This window comes from Pleurodeles waltl, chromosome 4_1, assembly GCF_031143425.1.
Source record: "Pleurodeles waltl isolate 20211129_DDA chromosome 4_1, aPleWal1.hap1.20221129, whole genome shotgun sequence".
Taxonomy (NCBI): domain Eukaryota; kingdom Metazoa; phylum Chordata; class Amphibia; order Caudata; family Salamandridae; genus Pleurodeles; species Pleurodeles waltl.
Window position 1 is genome coordinate 35,102,749 of NC_090442.1, and position 25,173 is coordinate 35,127,921.

General features: G+C 49.0%; 1 protein-coding gene across 2 annotated transcripts in view; it reads right to left on the reverse strand.

Annotated features, from left to right (window-relative positions):
* Positions 1-19,752: 19,752 nt before the first annotated feature.
* The window catches only part of LOC138287321 (zinc finger protein 567-like), a 34,389-nt gene continuing 28,968 nt past the window's right edge, over positions 19,753-25,173 (reverse strand). For both annotated transcript variants that reach the window (XM_069227674.1, XM_069227675.1), the window contains exon 3: positions 19,753-21,462. In XM_069227674.1, the coding sequence (XP_069083775.1) occupies positions 20,546-21,462 (917 nt within the window). In that variant the 3' untranslated portion in view covers positions 19,753-20,545. The remainder of the gene's footprint in view (positions 21,463-25,173) is intronic.

Genomic DNA, 25,173 nt, shown 5'->3' on the forward strand with positions numbered 1-25,173 from the left:
AAGGCACATGGCGTCTCAAGGCAAGGTTGTGCAACATGCAGCATGCCACGATTATCTGGCAGACCTTCTTGGGTGAGTAGCACAGGGATCCACCTGTTAGATGGAGGAACCGAAACCTGGCCTTCAGGAGGCCAAAGGCATGTTCGATAATCCTTCTTGTTCACCCATGTGCCTCATTGTAATGTTCCTCTGCCCTTGTCCTGGGATTCCTCACAGGGTTCAGTAGCCATGATAGGTTGGGGTAACCTGAGTCACTTGCAAATATCGAGGGACAACATTTAGGCACACACTATCCCATATGGCCCACACCATACACCAACATCTACTGGGTGGGAACCAGGGCTCACCTATTAGCCACACCCTGTGCCTCTGTAGTTGGGACATCACATATGGGATGCTGCTATTCCTCAGGATAAAGGCATTATGCACCAACCCAGGATACTTAGCATCGACATGGGAGATGTACTGGTCCGCCAAGCACACCATCTGCACATTTCTGAAGTGAAAACTCTTTCGATTTCTGAACACCTGTTCATTTTGCCGGGGGGGGGGGCAGCTGTAATATGTGTTCCATCAATAGCCCCAGTGATGTTGGGGATATGTTCCATTGCATAGAAGTCAGCTTTCACAGTGGCCAAATCCTCCACCTGTGGGAAAACAGTGTAGCTGCACATGTGTTTAATCAGGGCAGACAACACTCTGGTCAGCACTATTGCGAACATTGACTGTGACATTCCTGCTGAGCACCCACTGTCACCTGGAAAGAACCAGCTGCCAAGAAATGGAGCACAGATAGGACTTGCACAAGAGGGGGGATCCCAGTGGGGTGACGGATAGCAGATATTAGGTCAGGCTCCAATTGGGCACACAGCTCCAAGTCTATAGGTGAGGATAATGTGCCTATCCTCCATGGTTGCCAAGTCCACCAGGGGTCTGTACACGGGGGTATGTCTCCATCTCCTATTCATCCACAGCAGTAGCAATATATGGTGCAAAATAGTGAGGAGCCGGTCATAAACTGAACATCGTAGCCACAACAGTACAATGCATGATGTTAATTTTAATGTATAAGTGGTATTTGTCCTGTATGTCCAATTATGAACTGTGACGCAGTTGTTATCCAGGGCCTGCCCCCCTGAAATGGCATCTGCCTGTCCTGTGTGGAGGGACAGGTGGGAGGGACTTAATTCCGCTGACGTTGTGTGCCGTTGCGGGAGGTGGTCGGGAACCATCGTGCAACTCCTCATTGGTTATTATTGGGCCCTATGGGGTACAGTGGCCAATGGTTCTGAAGTGATAATCCTGCTACCTAGCTTGTAGGCATCCACTACTGGTCCGGGCTGTGTGGGTCCCAGTTGTGCTGCAGTTGGCTGTATGCACCCCTTCCCATGCCCTGGTGGCTAGCCTTATTACTGGTAGTGCATTGCATAGTGTGTAGTGCTGTTCCCTGTGTGTGAGTCTGCTGTGCACGCCAACGGTGGTGTTGGTGCAGCCATTGACTCAGTGTATCCTTTGTCTCATCCTCCCCCCTTTTTGTTTTGCCATCCTGTCCTTATGTGCATTAGCATCATCTGGCGGAGGAGCAGAGGCACCGGTGACAGAGGGAGCTGCATCCCACAGGACCCAGGAGGCCAAATCGACTGACGCTGAGGGCACCGGTGGGACGGAGGGCGAGGGGAGCACCACGGTGGAGACTGGAGGGGACAGTTCGGACACAGATACCTCCTCCAATGGCAACTCCCTGGTGGTGGCGGACCACCCCAGCTACAGCTGCCACCCCTGTACCAGCACCACCCTCCTAGCAACCCCTCAGCGAGTTGCCCGTGCCCGCTCACCCAGGAAGGGTGGGCATCTCCTTCGCTCCAGGCACCTCAGGCCCTGCCCCAGTAAACCCTGCTGCCCTGAGTGAGGAGGCTATTGACCTCCTGCGATCCATCTCTGAAGGGCAGTCAACCATTGTGAATGCCATCCAGGGGCTGGCAGCCCAAATGCAACAGACAAATGCATTCCTGGAGGGCATTCACACTGGTTTGGCGGCCAAACAGAGATCAATCCATGCTCTGACCTCCTCTATGATGGCAGCCCTTTTCCTTGTTTCCACCCTCCACCCTCCCCCCTCCAACTTCCTCTTCCCAATCCCATTCCCCTCAACCCCAACCTATCCCAAGCACACAGGCATGTACACAGGACAGCACACAAGAGTGGCACAGGCAAACACAAGCACCACACATCATCCCACAGGCACTCACACAAACACCACCCAGATGCAGACATACCAACATCCACTGCCTCCACTGTGTTCCCCTCCCAGTTGCATCTACCCTTACACCTGCATGCACTACATCCTCATCCACTAGCAGCATCACCACCACACCTAGCAGAACACAAACCTCATTGGCAGACACCACCACAACAGCCATGCACACGTCCTGTGTCCTCTCCAACTGTGTCTGTCCACCCCCCCCCCAAGGTACACAAACACAAGCACTCAGACACCCAACAGCCATCCACCTCACAACAGCATCCAGCCCATGCACCTGCACCCAAAATCAGCTGACAAGACACTTCCCAAAACCACTCCTTCTTCCTCCACTCCCCAACCTCCCTAGGAAGCTTTCCCTCTCCACCATTGACCTTTTCCCTCCCCCTCCCCCTGTCCTTCACGCCTGGCCAGGGTGGCAAAAACCCAGGCAAGCACCACAGCCACCCAGTCCACGGGCCCAGTGGTCTCCACACCCATTCGTGATGGGAAAGGATCCAGGGCTCCAGGCAGCCTCAAGGAAAGGGTGCCTACCCCAAGTGCTGCCAGGAAGGGCAAGGAGCCTGTCCCAAGTGCTGCCTGGAAGGGCAAGGAGCCTGCCCCAAGTGCTGCCCGGAAGGACAAGGAGCCTGCACCAAGTGCTGCCAGGAAGGGCAAGGAGCCATCCCCAGCTGCTGCCAGGAAGGGCAAGGGGCCTGCACCAGCATGCATGAAGGACAAGTGGCCTGGTGCAGGGACTCAGTCGGAGCCTCCACTACCAACCATGGTTGTGCAGACGTCCGAGGCTGCAGGGGATAGGCTGGAGCCGCCTCCCCCCACCACCACCAGCAGCAGCACCACCAGTAGTGGGCAGCTGTCCGAGGCTGCAGGGGATGGGCTGGAGCCTCGAGGGAGCCCTTGAGTAACCCTAAAATGGGGGTTGATCACTCTCTGCAGTGACCCACCTACCAGAGGGGGTCAGGGATGTCATCTATCTGGCCTAACCAGTAGGATGCTCCCAGGGGACTCTGCACATCTTATTTTCAAGATGGCAGAATCAAGTGGCCACTTGGCAGAGCTCTGTGCACCTCCTTTGCATTTTTGGAGGGCTTCTGAACAGAAGAAACTCATAAAACTGTGCTAATCCCATGCACCCACAGCTGTGCGCAGGAGCTGTACTCATCCCATGCACCTACAGCTGTATGCAGGAGCTGTGATCCTCCCATGCACCTACAGCTATGTGCAGGAGCTGTGCTTATCCTGTGCACCTACAGCTGTGTGCAGGAGCTGTGCTCATCTCATGCACCTACAGCTATGTGCAGGAGCTGTGCTCATCCTGTGCACCTACAGTGGTGTGCAGGAGCTGTGTTCAACTCATGTACCTACAGCTGTGTGAAGGAGCTGTGCTCATCTCATGCACCTACAGCTATGTGCAGGAGCTGTGCTCATCCTGTGCACCTACAGCGGTGTGCAGGAGCTGTGTTCATCCCATGTACCTACAGCTATGTGCAAGAGCTGTGCTCATCCCATGCAGGTACAGCTGGAGCTGTGCTCATCTCATGTTCAGGAGCTGTGTGCAGGAGCTGTGCTCAACATAGGACCTACAGCTGTGTGCAGGAGCTGTGCTCATTCCATGCAGGTACAGCTGTGTGCAGGATCTGTATTCATCCCATGCACCCACAGCTGTGTGCAGGAGCTATGCTCATCCCATGCATCTACACCTGTGTGGAGGAGCTGTGGTCAACCCATGCACCTACAGCTATGTGCAGGAGTTATGCTCACCCCATGCGTAGGGGCTGTGCTGACCCCATATGCAGGAGCTGTGTACAGGAGCTGTGCTCATTCAATGCACCTACAGCTGTGTGCAGGAGCTATGCTCATCCCGTGGACCTACAGCTATGTGCAGGAGCTATGCTCACCCCTTGCTCCGGAGCTGTGCTCACCCCATATGCAGGAGCTGTGTATAGGAGCTGTGCTCATCCCATGCACCTACAGCTATGTGCAGGAGCTCTGCTCATCCTATGGACCTACAGCTATGTGCAGGAGCTCTGCTCATCCCAGGCACCCACAGCTATGTGCAGGAATTGTTCATATCCCTTGCACCTACAGCTACATGCAGGTGCTGTGCTCATCACATGCCCCTACAGCTATGTGCAGGAGCTGTCCTCATCCCATGCACCTACTGCTATGTGCAGGAGCTGTGCTCACCTCATGTGCAGGAGTTGTGTGCAGAAGCTGTGCTCATCCCAAGCACCCACAGCTGTGAGCAGGAGCTGTTCACATCTCATGCAGCTACAGCTATGTGCAGGAGCTGGGCTCATCCCATGCACCTAGAGCTATGTGCAGGAGCTGTGCTCATCGCATGCATGGGTATGCAGAGATGGGCACCATCTGTGCCCATCTCTGCATAAGCCAGTCTACACCAGTTCAGGGATCCCCCAGCCCTGCTCTGGCGCGAAACTGGACAAAGGAAAGGGGAGTGACCACTCCCCTGACCAGTACCTCCCAGGGGAGGTGCCCAGAGCTCCTCCAGTGTGTCCCGGACCTCTGCCATCTTGGAAACAGAGGTGTTGGGGGCACACTAGACTGCTCTGAGTGGCCAGTGCCAGCAGGTGATGTCAGAGGCTCCTTCTGATAGGCTCTTACCTCTCTTGGTAGCCAATCCTCCTAACTTGGTAGCTAAACCTCCTTTTCTGGCTAATTAGGGTCTCTGCTTTGGGGAATTCTTCAAATAATGAATGCAAGAGCTCACCAGAGTTCCTCTGCATCTCCCTCTTCACCTTCTACCAAGGATCGACAGCTGACTGCTCCAGGACGCCTGCAAAACCGCAACAAAGTAGCAAGACGACTACCAGCAACATTGTAGCGCCTCATCCTGCCGGCTTTCTCGACTGTTTCCAGGTGGTGCATGCTCTGGGGGTAGCCTGCCTTCACCCTGCACCAGAAGCTCCGAAGCAATCTCCAGTGGGTCGACGGAATCTTCCCCCTGCTAACGCAGGCACCAAAAGACTGCATCACCGGTCCTCTGGGTCCCCTTTCATCCTGACGAGCGAGGTCCCTGGAACACAGCAACTCTGTCCAAGTGACTCCCACAGTCCAGTGACTCTTCAGTCCAAATTTGGTGGAGGTAAGTCCTTGCCTCCCCACGCTAGACTGCAAAGCTATGTACCGCATGATTTGCAGCTGCACCGGCTCCTGTGCACTCTTCCAGGATTTCCTTCGTGCACAGCCAAGCCTGGGTCCCCAGCACTCCGACCTGCAATGCACAACCTTCTGAGTTGTCCTTCGGCATTGTGGGACTCCCTTTTGTGACTTCGAGTGGACTCCGGTTCACTTTTCTTCGAAGTGCCTGTTGGGGTACTTCTGCGGGTGCTGCCTGCTTCTGTGAGGGCTCTCTGAGTTGCTGAGCGCACCCTCTGTCTCCCCCTCTAAAAGGCAACATCCTGGTCCCTCCTGGGCCACAGCAGCACCCAAAAACCTCTACCGTGACCCTTGCAGCTAGCAAGGCTTGTTTGCGGTCTTTCTGCGTGCGATCACCTCTGCAAGCTTCACCGCGACGTGGGACATCCGTCTTCCAAAGGAGAAGCTCCTAGACCTCTTCTTTCTTGCAGAACTCCAATGGGCATATTTATACTCTGTTTGCGCCGGAATTGCGTCGTTTTTTTTTTTACGCAAAGCTAACTCCATATTTATACTTTGGCGTTAGACGCGTCTAGCGCCAAAGTTCTTGGAGTTTGCGTCATTTTTTAGCGTGGACACCTACCTTGCGTTAATTATATGCAAGGTAGGCGTTCCCTTCTAAAAAATTACTCTAAGGCATGAGTGCCTTATTTAAACTCCCGTGCAAAAATGACGCACGGGAGTGGGCGGGCCTTAAAAAATTACGTCCAGCCGATTTAGCGTAATTTTTTAACGCCTGCTCAGGGCAGGCGTTAAGGGATCTGTGGGCTCGTAAGGAGCCCAGAGGTGCCCTCCCATGCCCCCAGGGACACCCCCTGCCACCCTTGCCCACCCCAGGAGGACGCCCAAGGATGGAGGGACCCACCCCAAGGACCTTAATGTAAGTTCAGGTAAGTATTTTTTTTTTTTTTTGTGGCATAGGGGGGCCTGATTTGTGCCCCCCTACATGCCACTATGCCCAATGTCCATGCCCAGGGGACATAAGTCCCCTGGGCATGGCCATTGGGCAAGGGGGCATGACTCCTGTCTTTGCTAAGACAGGAGTCATGTCAATGGTGTTTGGGCGTAAAAAAAAAATGGCGCAAATCGGGTTGAGCCAAGAATTTTGCCTCAGACCTGACTTGCCCCATTTTTTGACGCCCAAGCTCCATTTTCCCCTACGCCGGCGCTGCCTGGTGTGAGTCTTTTTTTTTGACGCACACCAGGCAGCTGCGCCGGCTAACGTCATTCCATAAATAAGGCGCCCGCATGGCGCTTTGGAATGGCGTTAGCCGGCGTTACATTTTTTGACGCACAACTGCGTTGGCGCAGTTGTGCGTCAAAAAGTATAAATATGGCCCCAAGTTTCTTCCAACCGGTGGCAGCTTCCTTGCACCTTCAGCTGGCATTTCCTGGGCTCCTGCCCCCTCTCGACACTGTCGCGACTATTGGACTTGGTCCCCTTGTCTTACAGGTACTCAGGTCCGGAAATCCGTTGTCAGTGCACTGCTGGTGTGTGTTCTTCCTGCAGAATCCCCCTATCACGACTTCTGTGCTCTCTGGGGGTAGTAGGTGCACTTTACTCCTACTTTTCAGGGTCTTGGGGTGGGGTATTTTTCTAACCCTCACTGTTTTCTTACAGTCCCAGCGACCCTCTACAAGCTCACATAGGTTTGGGGTCCATTCGTGGTTCGCATTCCACGTTTGGAGTATATGGTTTGTGTTGCCCCTATACCTATGTGCTCTTATTGCAACCTACACTGTTTGCATTACTTTTCTTGCTATTACTTACCTAATTTTGGTTTGTGTAGATATAACTTGTGTATATATCTTATCCTCTTACTGAGGATACTCACTAAGACACTTTTGGCATATTGTCATAAAAATAAAGTATCTTTATTTTTAGTAACTTTGTGTATTGTGTTTTCTTATGATATTGTGCATATGATATAAGTGGTATAGTAGGAGCTTTACGTGTCTCCTAGTTCAGCCTAAGCTGATTTGCCATAGCTACCTTCTATCAGCCTAAGCTGCTAGAAACACCTCTTCTACACTAATAAGGGATAACTGGACCTGGCACAAGGTGTAAGTACCTCTAATACCCACTACAAGCCAGGCCAGCCTCCTATACCGTGCACCTACAGCTATGTGCAGTAGCTGTTCTCATCCCATGCATCTACAGCTTTGTGCAGGAGCTGTTCTCATCCCATGCACCTAATGCTATGCACAGGAGCTGTGCTCATCACATGTGCAGGAGCTGTGTGCAGGAGCAGGAGCTGTGCTCATCGCATGCACCCAGAGCTGGGTGCAGGAGCTGTCTCATCCCATGCAGGTACAGCTGTGTGCAGGAGCTGTATTCATCCCATGCAACCACAGCTGTGTGCAGGAACTATGCTGATCCCATGCATCTACACCTGTGTGGAGGAGCTGTGGTCAACCCATGCACCTACAGCTATGTGCAGGAGCTATGCTCACCCTATGCTCTGGAGGTGTGCTCACCCCATATGCAGGAGCTGTGTACAGGAGCTGTGCTCATCCCATGCACCTACAGCTGTGTGCAGGAGCTGTGCTCGTCCTGTGGACCTACAGCTATGTGCAGGAGCTCTGCTAATCCCATGCACCTACAGCTACGTGAAGAAGCTGTGCTCATCACATGCACCTTCAGCTGAGTGCAGGAGCTGTCCTCATCCCATGCACCTACTGCTATGCGCAGGAGCTGTGCTCACCTCATGTGCAGGAGTTGTGTGCAGAAGCTGTGCTCATCCCAAGCACCCACAGCTGTGAGCAGGAGCCGTTCTCATCTATGCAGCTACAGCTATATGCAGGAGCTGGGCTCATCCCATGCACCTACTGCTATGTGCAGGAGCTGTGCACACCCCATGCACCTACAGCTATGTGCAGGAGCTGTGCTCATCCCATGCAGCTACAGCTCTGTGCAGGAGCTGTGCTTATCCCACACACCTATGTGCAGGAGCTGTGCTCATCCCATGTACAGGAGCAATGGTTATCTCATGTGCAGGAGCTGTGCTCATCCCTGACACCTACAGCTATGGGCAGGAGCTATGCTGATCCTATGCCGGTACAGCTGTGTGCAGGAGCTATCTGCAGGAGCTGTGCTTATCCCTTGCATCTACACCTGTGTGCCGGACCTGTGCTCATCCCATTCAACTTAAACTATGTGCAGGAACTGTGGTAATCCCATGCACCTACAGCTGTGTGCAGGAGCTATGCTCATCCTGTGCACCTACCACCGTGTGCAGGAGCTGTGCTCATCCCATGCACCTACAGCTATGTGCAAGAGCTGTGCTCATCCCATGCACCTACATCTGTGTGCAGGAGCTGTGCTCATCCCGTGCAGCTACAGCTGTGTGCAGGAGCTTTGTGCATCCCATGCACCTACAGCTTTATGCAGAAGCTGTGCTCATCCCATGCAGGTACAGCTGTGTGCAGGAACTGTGCTCATCCCATGCAGGTACAGCTGTGTGCAGGAACTGTGGTCTTCCCGTGCACCTACAGCTGTGTGCAGGAGCTGTGGCCATCCCATGCACCTACAGCTATGTGCAGGAGCTGTGCTCACTCCATGTGCCACAGCTGTGTACAGGAGCTGTGGTCATCCCATGCACCTACAGCTGTGTGCAGGAGCTGTGCTCATCCCGTGGACCTAAAGCTATGTGCAGGAGCTCTGCTCATCACATGCACCTTCAGCTGTGTGCAGGACCAGTGCTCATCCCATGCACCTACAGCTATGTGCTGGAGCTGTGCTCATCCCATGCACCTAAAGCTGTGTGCAGGAGCTGTTCTCATCCCATGCAGGTACAGCTATGTGTAGGAGCTGTGCTCATCCCATGCAGCTACAGCTGTGTACAGGAACTGAGCCCATCCCATGTAGCAACAGCTCTGAACAGGAGTTATGCTCATCCTATGCACCTATATCTGTGTGCAGGAGCTGTGCTCATTCCATGTACAGGAGCAGTGCTGACTGTGCCCATCCCATGCACCTACAGCTATTTGCAGGAGCTGTGCTCATCCCATACTTCTCCCCCGTGAGTCTAAACAGGGTCTCACAGCCTTTCTTGAGGGGGTTGAGTCGATATAACAGGTACTCGCCTTCCTGGAGGTGATTCTAAACAACAGGGTCTCACAGCCTTCCCGGAGGTGAGTATGAACAACAGGGTTTTGCAGCCCTCCTGGAGAGAGGTGAGTAAAAACAACAGGGTCTCACAGCCCTCCCCAAGATGAGTCTAAACAGCAGGGTCTTGCAGCCTTCCAAGACGTGAGTCTAAACAACAGGGTCTCGCAGCCTTCCAGGAGGTGAGTTTAAACAACAGGGTCTCGCAGTCTTCCCAGACGTGAGTCTAAACATCAGGGTCTCGCAGCCCTCCCTGAAGCGAGTCTGAACTGGGTCTAGCAGCCTTCCCAGAGGGGAGTCTAAACAACAGGATCTCGCAGATCTCCCATATGTGAGTCTAAACAACAGGGTCTTGCAGCCCTCCCAGATGTGAGTCTAAACAGGTTCTCGCAGCCCTCCCAGATGTGAGTCTAAACAGGGTCTCACAGTCTTGCTGGTCTTCTTGTGTCCTTTTCTGGTTTTCTCTAGGTCGTCATCCATGTCCCATCCCCTGAGCTCGAGGTCGCACAGTCGCTGCAGTCTGCTTTGCAGTCTCCTGAACTCGCTCTTCTTTTCCTGTGCAGCTGCTCTGCTTGCATCCTAGAAGAAACTTTATAACCTGTTCTTCACCCACTCCCACCACCTGCCTGTCTAGTGAAAGAAGTCCCTTATGTCCCTCCCCTTGCAAATCTGAGGTTCGCCACTAACTCCTTGTTTTCCAGCAGAGCAGTTCTGCTTCCACAACTGGGCCCAGTGGGTAACTTCCCTGCAAGTTCCCCCCGAAACTAACTGCTCTGTGACCGTGGAGTTTCACCCAGGAGTTACCGTTGAGGAGGTGAATTGGAAGTCAATCAGTGAATGCACAGATCCGTGTGGCCTGGTCCAGGAGAAGCTCCTGGTGTTGAGCCCAATGCTCCTGATGACAGTCCACAGGGATGCCTTACCTATTATCTCCATCAACAGCCTGGATGCATCCGGAGTCTGACCTAGTGCATCCACCCACCTCTACTATTGTGATTCTAGAGGTCACAAGCGGCATCCTGAGCACCCTGAACTTCTCGAGCTGGTCATTCTTCTCTTGGGGGGCACAGACATTGATAAGCTTAATGCACTCACAAGACCACGGGCCGTCTACAACCAGCAGTCTGCAGTTGACCTGCTCTGTAACCCTCAGTGTTAAAATGCTTCCCCCTAATCTTAATGGTGACTCCAGATGATTTGCAGTTGTTTCCTTCCGATCAAAAAATGGCCTCACCCGCAGCTTAAGCGGACTATATGACTGGGCGTACAGAATACTGCATTCTTGCAGAGAGCAGATATCTCGGTTCCGAGCTGCCAGGAAACGCAATGAACCAACCCGCCTGACCTGATCCTTCACACACCTGACGTTTAGGGTGGACACTGATATAGCCATGTCTCAGTGCTAACTATCAGTGTCTGGGTTAAAAGGAAAAAAAAAAAAAAAAAAAAAACAACACTCCTGGGAATGAGGGCCCTGAGCTGCTCTACTGGGGGGGGGGGGGGGGGGGGGGGTGAGCTGCATTCTGCTCCTTGCATCCCTCTTTTCTTCTTCAGCATCCTCAATGAAGATCTCTGTTGCGAATTCTGGGACCCTGTCCACGTTGCTTCTTCCTCTGGGGCTTCTGTCGCTGCTATCATGACAGCTACAGGTTTATTTCCTGCAGGGCTGTTTGGATGGTCAGGTCCTCCAGGTGCCCCCTGTGCTTCTACATCGTCTCTGGCTTTGGAGTCTTCCTTCCTTTGCCTTGTCCTTTTCCTGCCTGCCTGTGGGGGACCTTGTTCTGCCTCTTCTTCTTCCAGCTCCTCTTCCTGCTCGGGTTCTGGTTTGTTGTCCCTGGCTCTGGCTGTCGCCTGTCCTCCATCTCTGTTTGTCCTATTTAGTATAATGTCCAGGCCTTTGCAGACTTTTAACACAACAAGAAATGGCCACATTTACTCTTGGGAAGGTGTCAGCAGAGGTCAAAGTGAGCAGCATTGAAGGGGCACAACGTGCACATACTTTTTTGATTTATGAAAAACCGTTCCCTTACTTTTTGTAAAAAGGCAACCGTGCTGGGACAGTTAATTCCAATAGGTTTAATACTTCAGCTGAAGTGTCAATCAGCAAGTCTCCTCTGCTGTGAAACCAAAGCCTGACAGACAGCTAAACCAGCCTTCCTGCCAGGGTGCTACTGCCTGAATAAAATGCAAATGTATGTGTGGAGGAAATCTGCAAATGTAAAGAGTACAGCCTGGATATTACTAAAATAAATGGGGCATATTTACACGCCCCTTGCACCACCTGTAGGAGGCTCTATGTAGTGTGCAAAGCTAGGCACACTGTAGAGGGTCCTCACAACCCATGTTGGTTTATAGAGGTAAAAACTAGACCACCCAATACTCTAATTTCTATGGTAGCTTGGTAGAGCAGTTAGGCTAATCTTGAAGAAGTGCAAAGCATTTGTTGTAGTTACAGTCTCAATAAAGCAAGACACACTCAAAAGAATAACTCGAGACCAATTTACAAAGATACTTCAAATTTTTATGCACATTTTAAGACCATGATCATCAAAATCAGCTAAGTATGGATTTTTGAAGTTTAATCAAATTAGGGGCATATTTAAGAAAAGTGGCACTGCACTTTTCTTGTGCCCCTTGGCGCCCCATAATGCCACCATGTGTGCGGCGTACTTAAAATACGGCGCACCATGTCCGTAGTTAGGGGACTAGTGCAGAATGTTTTACGCTAGTCTGGCGCTTTGCAGGATTAGCGTCAAAACGTTTGATGCTAATCCTGCAATGCACCCAGAGGCCCATTGTAACCAATGGAAGCCTCCTTTTAATGCCTGCTCTGAGCAGGCATTAAACATGCCGAAGGAAATAATGCAAAGAAATCTCTTAAATTTCTATGTACCATTTTTTTGTCACTCCCCCCCCCCCCTTCACGAGGAACACCCCTGTTGCATACATTATGCCTGGCAAAGGCATAATGTAGGCAACGGGATACAAGGTGGCGCAATGCATGCATTGCGCCCATTTGTAAATATGGTGCGCTGTTTTTGGCCTTGTAATGCCACATTAGCATAAAAAATGACACACACGTGTGGCGTTAGAATGGCTCTTAAATAAGCCCCTTAGGGGCATATTTATACTCTGATTGCGCCGAATGTGCGTCAAAACTTTTGACGCACAATCGGTGCAAACCCTGCCCCATATTTATACTTTGACGTCCGACCCTGCGGGCGTCAAAATTCCACCATGTGCGTCATTTTTTGGAAGGGGGAACCAGCCTTGCGTTAATTATATGCAAGGTAGGCGTTCCTTTCCAAAAAATGACTTTAAGGCCTGTGCCCCATATTTATACTCTGACGTCATTTTGACGCACAGGAGGGTGTGGGCCTTAAAAAATTACGCACAGCCTGATGGGCGCCGTCTTTTAACGCCTGGGTCAGGGCAGGCGTTAAGGGTCCTGTGGGCTCGGAAGGAGCCCAGAGTTGCCCTCCCCTGCCCCCAGGGACACCCCCTGCCACCCTTGCCCACCCCAGGAGGACTTCCAAGGATGGAGGGACCCATCCCAGGGACAGAAAGGTAAGTTCGGGTAAGTATTTTTTTCAGATTTTTTTTTGTGGCATAGGGGGGCCTGATTTGGGCCCCCCTACATGCCACTATGCCCAATGACCATGCCCAGGGGACATAAGTCCCCTGGGCATGGCCACTGGGCAAGGGGGCATGACTCCTGTCTTTGCTAAGACAGGAGTCATGTCAATGGAGGTTGGGCGTAAAAAAAAATGGCGCAAATCCGGTTTGAGGCCTGATTTTTGCCTCAGACCTGACTTGCCCCATTTTTTGACGCACAACCCCCATTTTCCCATATGCCGGCACTGCCTGGTGTGATTCATTTTTTTTGACGCACACCAGTTCGCAGCGCCGGCTAACGTCATTCCAGAAATAAGGCGCCCGCATGGCACGTTGGAATGGCGTTAGCCAGCGGTAAAAGTTTTGACGCACAACTGCGTTGGCGCAGTTGTGCGTCAAAAAGTATAAATATGGGCCTTAGTGTTTTTGTACGTAATTAAGCACCATAGGAATCAATGGTGGATAAACATTAAAAAAATACACATGAAATCAGGCAGTATGATTACCAAGGTCTCCTTTTGCAGGTAAGTTGAGGTCATCAAAGGCCACTATGGGTCAGCTGCCGAAGTTCGGGTGGCTCCCGGTTTTGGCAGGCCACTCGGAAGAGCACTGCGCAGGTAAGTTTAGAGGTAAGTCCAGGAGAGTTGAGGTCGCAAGGGGTGAGGGACCCTTATTTCACAGCAGGACGGCTGAGTGCAGAGGGAATCGGTGAGCTAGGAGCTGTTCGTAAAGATGCCCTTGAAAACAGGGGGTAGGTTGGTTCGAGGATCACTTGCAAGTCAGCAAGACACTCTGGTGAAGGTCCTGGTGGTTCCTGAAGTCCCTCGACTGGAGCTTTCTCCTGGTCCTGTTACAGTCTGGAGTGGACTGTCCTTCCGATTGTCCGAAGTTAGGGAACCACTACCTCGGGTAATAATGCAGTTCGTCCACTAGGGGTCGCAGTGCCACTAACCTTGGCACAGGCAGGTCTATTGTGTGGATTTTGGTCTCTAGTGTCCACCGGTCAGTGAAGTGGACCTCACTGGCTTGTTGGTTCTTTGAATGCAGCAGCTCTCGATACTTTGAAACATACTCCTGCCTTTATCATTGCCACACACTTTTTTTTTTTAATGACAATAAACTTTATTTATTTAAAAAGAAAGTCACAATTTTACATTTTCAGCGTTCCCTCAAAAGGGAGCTGTACATATAACCTTCCATAGACAACCTCACAGGGTAAAGTCTTGGAGTTTTACACCTCACTCATTTAAGAAAACCCATGCAGACAATTTTTTAATTTTTCAAGTTTGTTTTGCTCATTCTGAACTAAATCTTTGCAAGTCGATACACATATATGTATACATTTTGTTAAAAGCTATTTTTTTTACATTCTTTCATAAACAGCTTGATGCTGAATACATTTCTGTGTAACCACATTGCTTCTTTTATGCAATTTATGATTCTCAAACAAAGTTATTTTCTAATTTTCTACACAGGTCATGTTTGAACCATACAGGATTAACACATGTCATAGTTTTTTGTCAGTTCCTTTATCAGTTTGCCCATGGTCTTCTACATATGTTGGGCTTCTTGGCAGTTCCATATGAAATGTAACATTGATTATTCTGCTGCACATCCTTCCCTGGGGCATCGTGAAGATTTTGCCAGTTTCCTGTTGTGTTTACATTTTTTGGATGGTAGACATCTGTTCACCATCATCCATGCCAAGTCTTTTTGCTTGATAGTCAAGTCTCTGAGATTAACCATTTCCCAAAGAGTCTGTGATTATTCTTCTGTCAAATTTTGGACATCCCCTAACAAATGCACTAATTGAGAGGTTTAATAAAACACTCAAAGGCATGATAATAGGACTCTCTGAGAAACTCAGGAAGTGGTGGGATGTCCTGTTACCTTGCCTCCTCTTGGACTACACAGTGGAACATAGACCTGGGAGTAACCACTCCAGTGCAGATGAACTCTACAGATATGTCCACTTAGACAACTGGGCAATGTTAGTATTATTGCCCTACGTTTGAGGGGGAGGTTATGTAGAAAAAGTACGTGGTTTTTGGCATGGTTACACCCACTTTTTGCCTGCTGTCAGTATGTTTTGACTGCTAACCAGGACCCCGGTGATTATGCTCTCTCCCTCTAAATTTGGTTGCTTAGGATTTTTCACACCCCACAATTGGCATACTGGTGCCCCATATAAGTCCCTAGTATATGGTACTTAGGTACCCAGAGCATTGGGACACCAGTAGTTCTCCATGGGCTGCCTCATGTATTGTGGTACCCCCCCGGAGCCCATGCAAAATGTGTCTCCCATTGCAGCCCGTATGAAAGGGTGCATGCACCCTTCCACTACAGGTCACTGCGCCAGGTCACTGTAAGGCACCCCTATGGTAGGCCTTCCTAGCCTAGAGGGCAGGGTGCAGGTACCTGTGTGTGAGGACAACCCTGCATGAGCAGAGGTGCCCCTATGAACTCCAGCTCCACTGCACTGGACTTCGTGAGTGCGGGGAAGCCATTTTGCCCTGTGTCCAACTACACAATGGTAACTCCGAACCTGGGCATGTTTGGTATCAAACATGTCGGAACCATACCCAAATACTTTTGCCAGTACTGGTTATATGATTCCATGCACTCTGGGGGATCCTTACAGGACCCCAAGCATTGCTAATATCAGTCTTCTGGGTGTATCTGGGCATCCTGCGCTGCTGCCACCACTCAAGGCTGGTTTCTGCCCTCCAGCTGCTTGAGCAGCTCAGGCAAAAGAAGGCAGAACAAAGGATTTCCTGTGGGAGAGGGAGGTAACACCCTCTGCCTTGGAAATAGGTGTTACATTGCTTGGGAGGGGTAGCCTCCCCAAGCCATGGGTATGCTTTGAAGGGCACATTTGGTGCCCTCCTTGCATAAACTGGTTTGCACCAGTCCAGGGACCCCCAGTCCGAAACTGGACAAAGGGGAGTGACCACTCTCCTGTCCATCACCATCCTGGCGTTGGTGCCCAGAGCTCCTCCAGGTGGCCACTTGATTCAGCCATCTTGAAACCAAGGTTGGCAGAGGCCCCTGGGAGCATTTGAGTGGCCAGGTCAGGTAGATGATGTCACAGCCCCCTCCTAATAGGTGGTCACCCTGCTAGGAGACCAATCGCCCTTCCTGGGCTATTTACGGTCTCCCTCTTGGGCGCGTCCTCAGATTCGACGTGCAAGATTCCAGCAGGACTCCTCTGCATCGTTTACTTCATCTTCTGGCCACTGGGAGTGCGACTGGACCCTCCAGGAACCTACAATCTGCAACTTCAGTGACGACTCAACTCTGCAACGTTGTTTCTCCAGCTCCTTCCAGCAAGTGCAACATTTCCCTGGCTGTGCATCCTCTGAGGGTGGCGAGTCTGCACAAGAAGTAAGAATGAATCTCCCTTGAAGTGAAGGAGTCACTCCCGTGCATCTGCAGGCAGCAACTGCAACGACGACCGTCTACGTGGATCTGCTCTCCTCAGGAACTGCGTGGATCCTTCAACACAGGTGGTAGTCTAGAGTGGTCCCCTTGGTCTGATCTACCAGCTGTCCAACTTGGGAGACGGTAAACCCTTGATTCTCCTTGCAGGATAGTACCCCTGTGCACTGCGACTCTTGCAGCTACCAAGGCTTGTTTGTTCCTCCTCCAAGGGATCTTCAGACTCTGTGTAGCCCCATTCCCCAACACTCCTTCTTGCAAAGCACAGTCTCCTGCCTGCTGCTCCGCAACGTGGGACTCCTCTTCAGGTGTGCTGAGTGGGCCTCACTGTGACTGCTGTGCCTGCTGTCAGTGGGTTGCCTGTGGGTGTTGCCTCCTCTTCCTGTGACTCTCCTGACTGCTGAGAGTCACCCTGGACTCCTCTTCTTGGGTTGAGTCCACTGGGCCTTGCTAGTCCTCTTCAGCCTTGCATAACTTCTTCTGCGTTTCTTGCATTTGCCAAGGCTTGCTGTTGGTTTTCCAGCACAACTGACCGACTGCATCTCGATCGCCAAAATGGGACACCACTTGCATCACTCCTGGGACTCCTCTTCATCTCCGGTGCTGCACTGCTGGCCTTCCTCGTCCACCTTCGACCTGGTCCTGCATCCACAGAAGGGTGGGTAGTGGCTCCTGCCACCACCGGACACTCCAACACGGAATGGACTCGGCCTCCTTCCTTTGCAGGTCCTCTTCTGTCAGGATCCACCTTTGTGTTCTTCCAGTCTTGGCTGGGTGTTGCATAATCGTTTTCCAAAGTCCTCCTGTTGGTTTTGGTGAAAACCACATCCTTACCTCTACTCTTCTGGTCGCTGGGGGTCATACTGGTACTCTTGTGTTTCCTGTTTCCTCCGGCTCCCTTCTACTGATTCCACATCCTTGGGCGGGGGACTGCCTTTCACATTTCACTTTTATAGTATATTCTTTGGCCCTCTCGTAGGGCTCTCACTGTTTAACTCTACTTGTGCCAGTGCTTATTGCTTTCTATGCTCTTTACTGATTGCTGATGTGTATATAATAGTGTGTTTACTTACCTCCAGTTGGGGGACAGCTTATTCAGTATTCTATGATTTGTGTTACTATAATAAAATACCTTTATTTTGTAACACTGTGTGGTTCTTTCAAGTGTGATAGTGCTGTGTGACTACAGTGGTATTGCATAAGCTTTGCATGTCTTCTATATATGTCTTGGCTGCTCATCCACAGCTACCTCTAGAGAGCCCTGGGTTCCTAGACACTGCCTACACTTCAATAATAGGCAATACCTGGACCTGGTATAGGGTAATACCGCTATAGGTGTCCACCACACACCAGGCCAGCGTCCTACAGGCTATAGGTACTTCGATTTGAAACTGGAAAACTTGTTGGAAGATCTCCTTCAGACCGGGGATTGGATGGCCAAATCGGATTTGAAAGATGTCTATCTGAGGAAACAAGCAGTTTGAATTCAAAGTCCTTCCATTCAGGCTGTCATCAGCTCCTTGGTGTTTTACAAAACACCAAGGAGTTGTGCAACAGCTACAGACAGATAGAGTGTGTCATATATTTCTAGACAACATTATCCTAGTGGCTCAGAACCCCATCACGGTGATGCACTATCTGTCCTGGGATGATTTGCTTGCTTCATGACCAACATGCAATATCTGTCCTGGGCAATATGCTTGCTTCAGGACCTAGGATTTATCATAAACTCAGAGAAATCAATTTAGCCTCCAGTACAATCCAGAGAGTTTCTGGGTTTTGTGTGGATGCTCTGAGGCAAACAGGAGACCCCTGGGGACTGCTAAGGGACAACAGAAGGTTGTTAGTGCTGGTTCCCACTCACAAACTAAAAGCAACTTCAGTCTGCATTGAGCAGAGACAATTTCCTTGAGTTTATTGGCTCGGATAGTGGGGCTCTTAACCCCTTTCTTACAAGCAATTCTTCCAGGCCTGCTTTATTTTAGGGTGCTACTGCGATTGAAGTTCCTTCATCTTTGCAAGGGCCTTGCATACTCCGATCTGGTCTCATGATAGCTCCAAGCCAGGACTGAACTGACATGGTGTCTCGAGCACATGGAAGCATGGAATGGCAGGGCAATCTTTGGATGCTTTCCGGCTGTCAACCAGAGTCCGATGCCAGCCACTGGAGATGGAGTGCATAGCATGGGAGAGTAGCCACAGGGCACTGGTGGACAATAAAGAGATTGAAAAAAGCATATCAGTTGCCTGGTACCTTTGATTGGCTCCATTGTGATCTTGACATTAGCCCCCAACAAAGAGAGTTGCTGTATCTTGTAGAGGATGGACACCATGTTGGCAGTCTGTTACATCAACAAATTGATCTTAGTTGCCACACAGGAGCACAAGATGGTATTCAACCAATATATTCAGTACCTTTAATTAGCTTCCCATTTTGTTTCCCAGTTGTTAAAAATACAGGCTAGGATATTCATTAAAGCATCTGACAACCACTAGTCAGGTATTTTTAAACCATTACAAAGCCCATCATTTCCTATTTTACTGAATACATTGGTTGAACACCATCTAGTGCTCTGTGTAGTTCACAGGTGGCAGCACACCCCGTTCCGCAGTGGAACAGGAAGAAACCTAGTGACGAAGCATGCCACCAAGGAGCAACCCTGGTCATTAAGCAACTAAAGGACTCCAGGGCTGGATGCTGACTGCTGAAATTTTTCGGGAGCTCAATTAACAGTGGGGTCTATGTCACGTGGACTGTTTGTTCCGAGATTGAATCAAAACACAAAAAACTTTTTCAGCTGCAGGCTGGATCTAAACACCCCAGCGACGGATGTGGTGATAGAGCTGACTACACACTGGAATGCCGCACCTCTGAGGGACTGGTGGCGGAGGAGCTGCAGGGTAGCGTACGGTTCTCCCCACCCCTCCCAGGACAGAGAAAACAGAAGGTACTGATGGGTTTGAAGTATCTCCAGTCTTTTCGCCACGTGAAACCGGCAGGAAGATTGGTTTACTAGCAAAGGCTGATTGTAGAAAATAAGATTCTTAGGGACAGCTCCCTGCTCCAGTGTCCTTAGTCTAATTGTCAATCTCACTCCTCACACAAGAACAGGACCACAACCGACCTCACAAAACACATCACAGCATGCGATGAAATAATCATTATGTGAAATTCAGTTTTTATGTATTTAATTCTCACCAGAATAAACCATATTAAAACTGCACGAATTGTGTAACCTTTTAGGTGGTTGAAATTTAAGAATAATTTGCTTTGTGCCAACCTTTGTATGTTAGAATCTACACAGCCATGCATCCTGTTTTGATCTATCAGCCTGGATGGATTGTACAGAATATTTAGACAACTGGTCTGAAGATGCTGATAAGAAGTAGATATTCCTGCTTTAGTGATGAAAAACGTTTTTATGTTTCATCCTCAACTGGTTGATTCATATTTCTTCTACAAGTTTATTTTTTTCATTTGCCCTGGTTTTCAGTCATTTTTTGTTGAGCCCTAGAATTGATGTCCCTCAAGATATTTTTGCTCCACACTTGGCAACATTTTGTCACCACTGCAAACATTTCATGTGCGTCTAAAGAGTTTAATTTGCAGTGAAGGAATGCTCTGTGAAGTTCGTTGCTTGGTGAAGTAAAGTTGAAGGGCCCATCTTCTGTTCGGAGATGCTGCAAATGTTGGAGTTTGTCTTTAAATGTAAAGCTCTTCAAACATTCAAAGGAAGGTGAGGATCTCAGCCCTGATTGACTGTCAGATGTCTCAGGTCTAATTTCAGAAGTACAATCTTAGATGCCTTTTGGCAGTGCTTTGAGAAGGCTTTTGTATTTTTTGTAATTGATGTTGCTGATCAGAAACATCCCATGCAGCGTCATGGCCTTCTCATGTGTGTATTCTCTGGTGCTGTACAAGAATCGACTCTCTATTAAAGCTCGTACCACCCACGGTGCAGTGATTAAGGCTTCTCTCCTGTGTGTCTGGCTTCATGGCGTAAAAGGGTTCCCTTAAGAGTAAAGCTCTTGGCACACACAGTGCAGCTATAAGGCCTCTCTCCTGTGTGTATTCTTTCATGGTCTAAGAGGTTTGCCATACGAGTATAGCTCTTGGGACACACAGTGCAATGATAAGGCTTCTCTCCTGTGTGTATGCTTTGGTGGTCTACAAGAGTTTTCTTTCGATTGAAGCTCTTTTCACACATCGTACAGCTATAAGGCTTCTCTCCTGTGTGTATTCTTTGATGGTGTACAAGGGTAGCTTTAAGAGTAAAGCTCTTGGCACACACAGTACAGCTATAAGGCTTCTCACCAGAGTGTATTTTTTGGTGGTCTACAAGAGTTCTCTTTTGAATGAAGCTCTTCTCGCACACAGTACAGCTATAAGGCTTATCTCCTGTGTGTATTCTTTGATGCTGTACCAAGCTTAACTTTCCAGGAAAGCTCAACGCACACACATTGCAGTGATAAGGTCTCTCTCTTGTGTGTATTCTTTGATGTTGTTGAAGATGTACCTTCTGCATAAAGGTTTTCTCAAAGATATTGCAAGGAGTTTTTTCTTGACGTACAAGAGTTGCCTCGTCAGCAAACCTCATTTCATGTTCAGTGTAGGGACACTGCCTTAGTTCTGTGTGTGTTTGTTCGTGCAGTAAAAGATGCGTCTTTCCAGTAAACGTCTTCTTACATTCAGCAAAGGGATACACTTTTAGGCCAGTGTGTATTCTTTTTTGCTTTAGAAGAAGTGTTTCATTGTTAAACCTCTCAGTCCAGTGTGGTGTTTGGTGTTTTCTTTCGTTCATTTTGTGAGCAAAATACTTAACTCCTCTAGAAGCTTTATGTTTGTCTTTATCATCCATACTTTCTGTCTGTGACTGTTGTCCTGCAGAACGAAAAGAACACAAATTACACACAGGAAATATTGATTGAAAAAATGCGCTATTATAATATGTGAAAGGTGGACAGTTATATCTAGGGAAGTACGAAAATGTTACTACCTGTGACCAATAGTTTGCTGCTTACTGTATTGTAGATCACATGTGGTGCACTATCATGCTGTCATGGTTTGAGTTCTAAATAGTAGACCATTCAAAACATTGCAGCCACAGCACTATCTTTGCTCGGAACATGTAAGAAATAGTCCCTATCATGAGTCTTTCAGACCAATCCGACATGGGTTGCCAGGTCTTCTTTTATTATGGAACTTTGTTTCAGTTCATGTTTCCGTATAGTTCTTCATTACAGTTGTTTAGTATTTGACAGCCAACACGTGTTTTGTGACAAAGTGACTTTATCAAGGCTGTGGGATATATAAATGAACATATGTACATGGAACAAGTGTCTTGGATGGACACTGGCTTAATGTGAGGTGACTTCTTAACAATCACTGGCATGCCTACACCACGTCTGATATAGAAATATGTAAAAAAACAAATAGGTTATAAACTATATGCGAAGAATTCCCGATAGCTGGTGGAGAAGAAAAGGTATCAGGGTCTTTTTTACTATTATACTAACCAATGAGTGTTTCAAAGATCCAAGGGAAACTTGTAATTGCGTCTAAAATCGCACTTCATTGATTACCAAATCCGGTCAGGAGGTAGTGTACTCCAAAAAAAGTTTGCCAGTAATGTGGCAAGTAAAAAGACCCTGACACCTTTTCTTCTCCACCAACTATCGGAATTAATTGGCACTAGAAATGTATGGAACGTGACATGTGTGTGTTCTATATGAAAATTGTGTACACTTTATGTATGTTTATTTTACAGCCCTGAGGAAGTTTACATGTGGTGAACAAAACGTGTTGGCTGTTTTCTTTGGTGTATTGAAGTAAATAAAGACTATGTTGGGAGTATCATGTCTGGATGATTCTACGTTTCCTTGAATTCCATTGGAATTATTGCATATATTTTGCCATTGCTACCCTTGTGTTTGCTATGTTAAAAGAACAGAACATGTTTGGATCAAAGGGTGAGTTTCGATTTGGAAAACAACACATAATCACATAGCTGAAATGCATAATGCTTCATTACATTTTTGTGTTTTTCCTCCATCAGAGTGCATCTGTCAGCTCATATGTGTAAAATAATTAATAATCTGCTCAGTTAAACTGAGCAAACTATGCAGTAACATGGATGTAGTGGTTTAAAAGACAGACTTTCTACTCTTGTTAAGACAATATTAAAATCTCAACTGGACACAATGAGTGCTCTGAGTGGGATAAACCTTCTCAACCATCCCAGGATGGCTTTGTCAAATGTACTCAAAAGTCTACGTGTAGGGTAGGTCAGCTATATATGTAGTAATATGTTATTTTTATAGTACAAACCTTGCCTAAAAGATGCAGAGCGCAGTACAGGGACAAAGACAAGCATAAAGTCCTTTTAAAAGGGGGAGCCCTGAGCTCTTTCCTTGGGCAGATATGCTCTTACCTAAGCATGAGGCACTTGTACTTTGTGTTTGCATTTGGTCGTGGCATACACATCTATCCAGCCTAGAATGTAAAGCATGGGGGAACAAGTAGAATGCTATTCCCTTAATTCCTCATTGCAGCCCACCAAATATCACAGATACCCTAACCATTTAACCATTTTTTAAAGATATGAGCATGGTGCGCCAGTATCGTCCCCAGAACAGGGGATGCGATCTATCTAAAGTAGTGTCCAAAACTGCTAATATTGTGCATAAATGGGCATAAAAGGCTTTTTGGTCTGTATGAGGGGTGTATATACTGCCAAGGACGATCAATTCTCTGTCCAGAGATCCCAATACTATAACATATCTCCCTTGGTTATCTGTGTTTCAAGAATGTTGGATGGTACTCCCGCCCTAATCCATATTGCAGAGCCCCTTGCATAAGCAGAATATGAAGTGTGCAGTAGCTGGCCTCTCCGCCTATTTCAGACCATAGCGGCATCCGGTGAAAGCAGGTGTGTTTCCTGTAAGAAGGTGACATGTGCCTGCCGTCTATGGAGTTGTGCTAGAATCCTGTGGCGTTTTTTAATGTTTCCCAAACCCTGTATGTTCCAGGTTATAAACTTATATTCTTTACTACTGATGTCATGGTCTGTTAGTGTATGTATAGGAGAATCCCCAGTCGAGGCTATGTGAGCATCTTGCTCTCCTTTTATTTACTATGACACAGTTATGTAACCTAAAACATTTTTTAAATTCAGGGTCCAGCAACAAAACATTACTCGACTGAACTTGCAACAATAGTTGGAACTTAAAAACCATCACAGAGAACCAATAACCCCTGCATCGGGGTCGTCGTTGGCTTAGAATCCAAAACACGTTCATCTTGTGGCGGTTGATTTGGTGCAATTTGTACATCGTTAAGGAGTGCCTGGTGTCGGAAACTGGTCCTTGTTGCAGTCCAGCCCCCTACATTTTGCCTGATATTGATGCTGACTTGACAGTGTGTGCTGGGATCCTGCTAACCAGGCCCCAGCACAAGTGTTCTTTCTCTAAAAATGTACCATTGTTTCCATAATTGGCCCAACCTGGTACACAGATAAGTCCCTTGTAAAAGGTACCAGTGATACCAAGGCCCCTGTGACCAGGGAGGGTCCCCTAGGGCGGCAGCATGTGCTGTGCCACCGTAAGGGACCCCTCACCAACACATGCACACTGCCATTGCAGATTGTGTGTTGGTGGGGAGAAAAAGGCAAAGTCGACATGGCATCCCCCTAAGGGTGCCATGCACACAAACCACTGCCTGTGGCATAGGTAAGTCACCCCTCTAGCAGGCCTTACAGCCCTAAGGTAGGGTGCACTATACCACAGGTGAGGGCAGAGCTACATGAGCAATATGCCCCTACAGTGTCTAAGTCCATTCTTAGACATTGTAAGTGCAGTGTAGCCATATTAAGTATATGGTCTGGGAGTTTGTCATTACGAACTGCACAGTTCCATAATGGTGTCACTGAATACTGGTAAGTTTAGTGTCAAACTTTTCAGCGCAATAAATTCACACTGATGCCAGTGTTGGATTTATTCTAAAAAGCACAGAGGGCATCTGAGAGGTGCCCCCTGTATTATACCCAGTCCTCTATTGTAGGACTGACTGATCTGTGCCAGCCTGCCACTAGCAGACAAGTTTCTGACCCCACGGTGCAAGGGCCTTTGTGCTCTCTGAGGCCAGTAACAAAGCTGCTCTGGGTGGAGGTGCTTCACACCTCCCCCCTGCAGGGACTGAAACACTTGGTGGTCAGCCTCAAAGGCTGAGGCCTCATGTTTCTGTGCCCCAGGGCACTCCAGTTAGTGGAGATGCCCGCCCCCTGGACAAAGCCCCACTTTTGTCAGCAAGTCCGGCGGGAGACGTAGGAAAAACAAGAAGGAGTGACCACTTCAGCTTGGACCACCCCTAAGGTGTCCAGAGCTGAAGTGACCCCATCCCTGCAGAATCCTCCATCTTGGTTTGGAGGACAGGGACCAATAGGATTAGGTTTGTGCCCCCCTCCCAAAAGGGAGTGGGCACAGGAAGGGTGTAGCCACCCTCAGGGACAGTAGCCATTGGCTACTGCCCTCTGACCTCTGTAATGCCCCTAAATCTTGTGCTTCCCTGAACCCAACTCACCAAATTCCTGGTGAC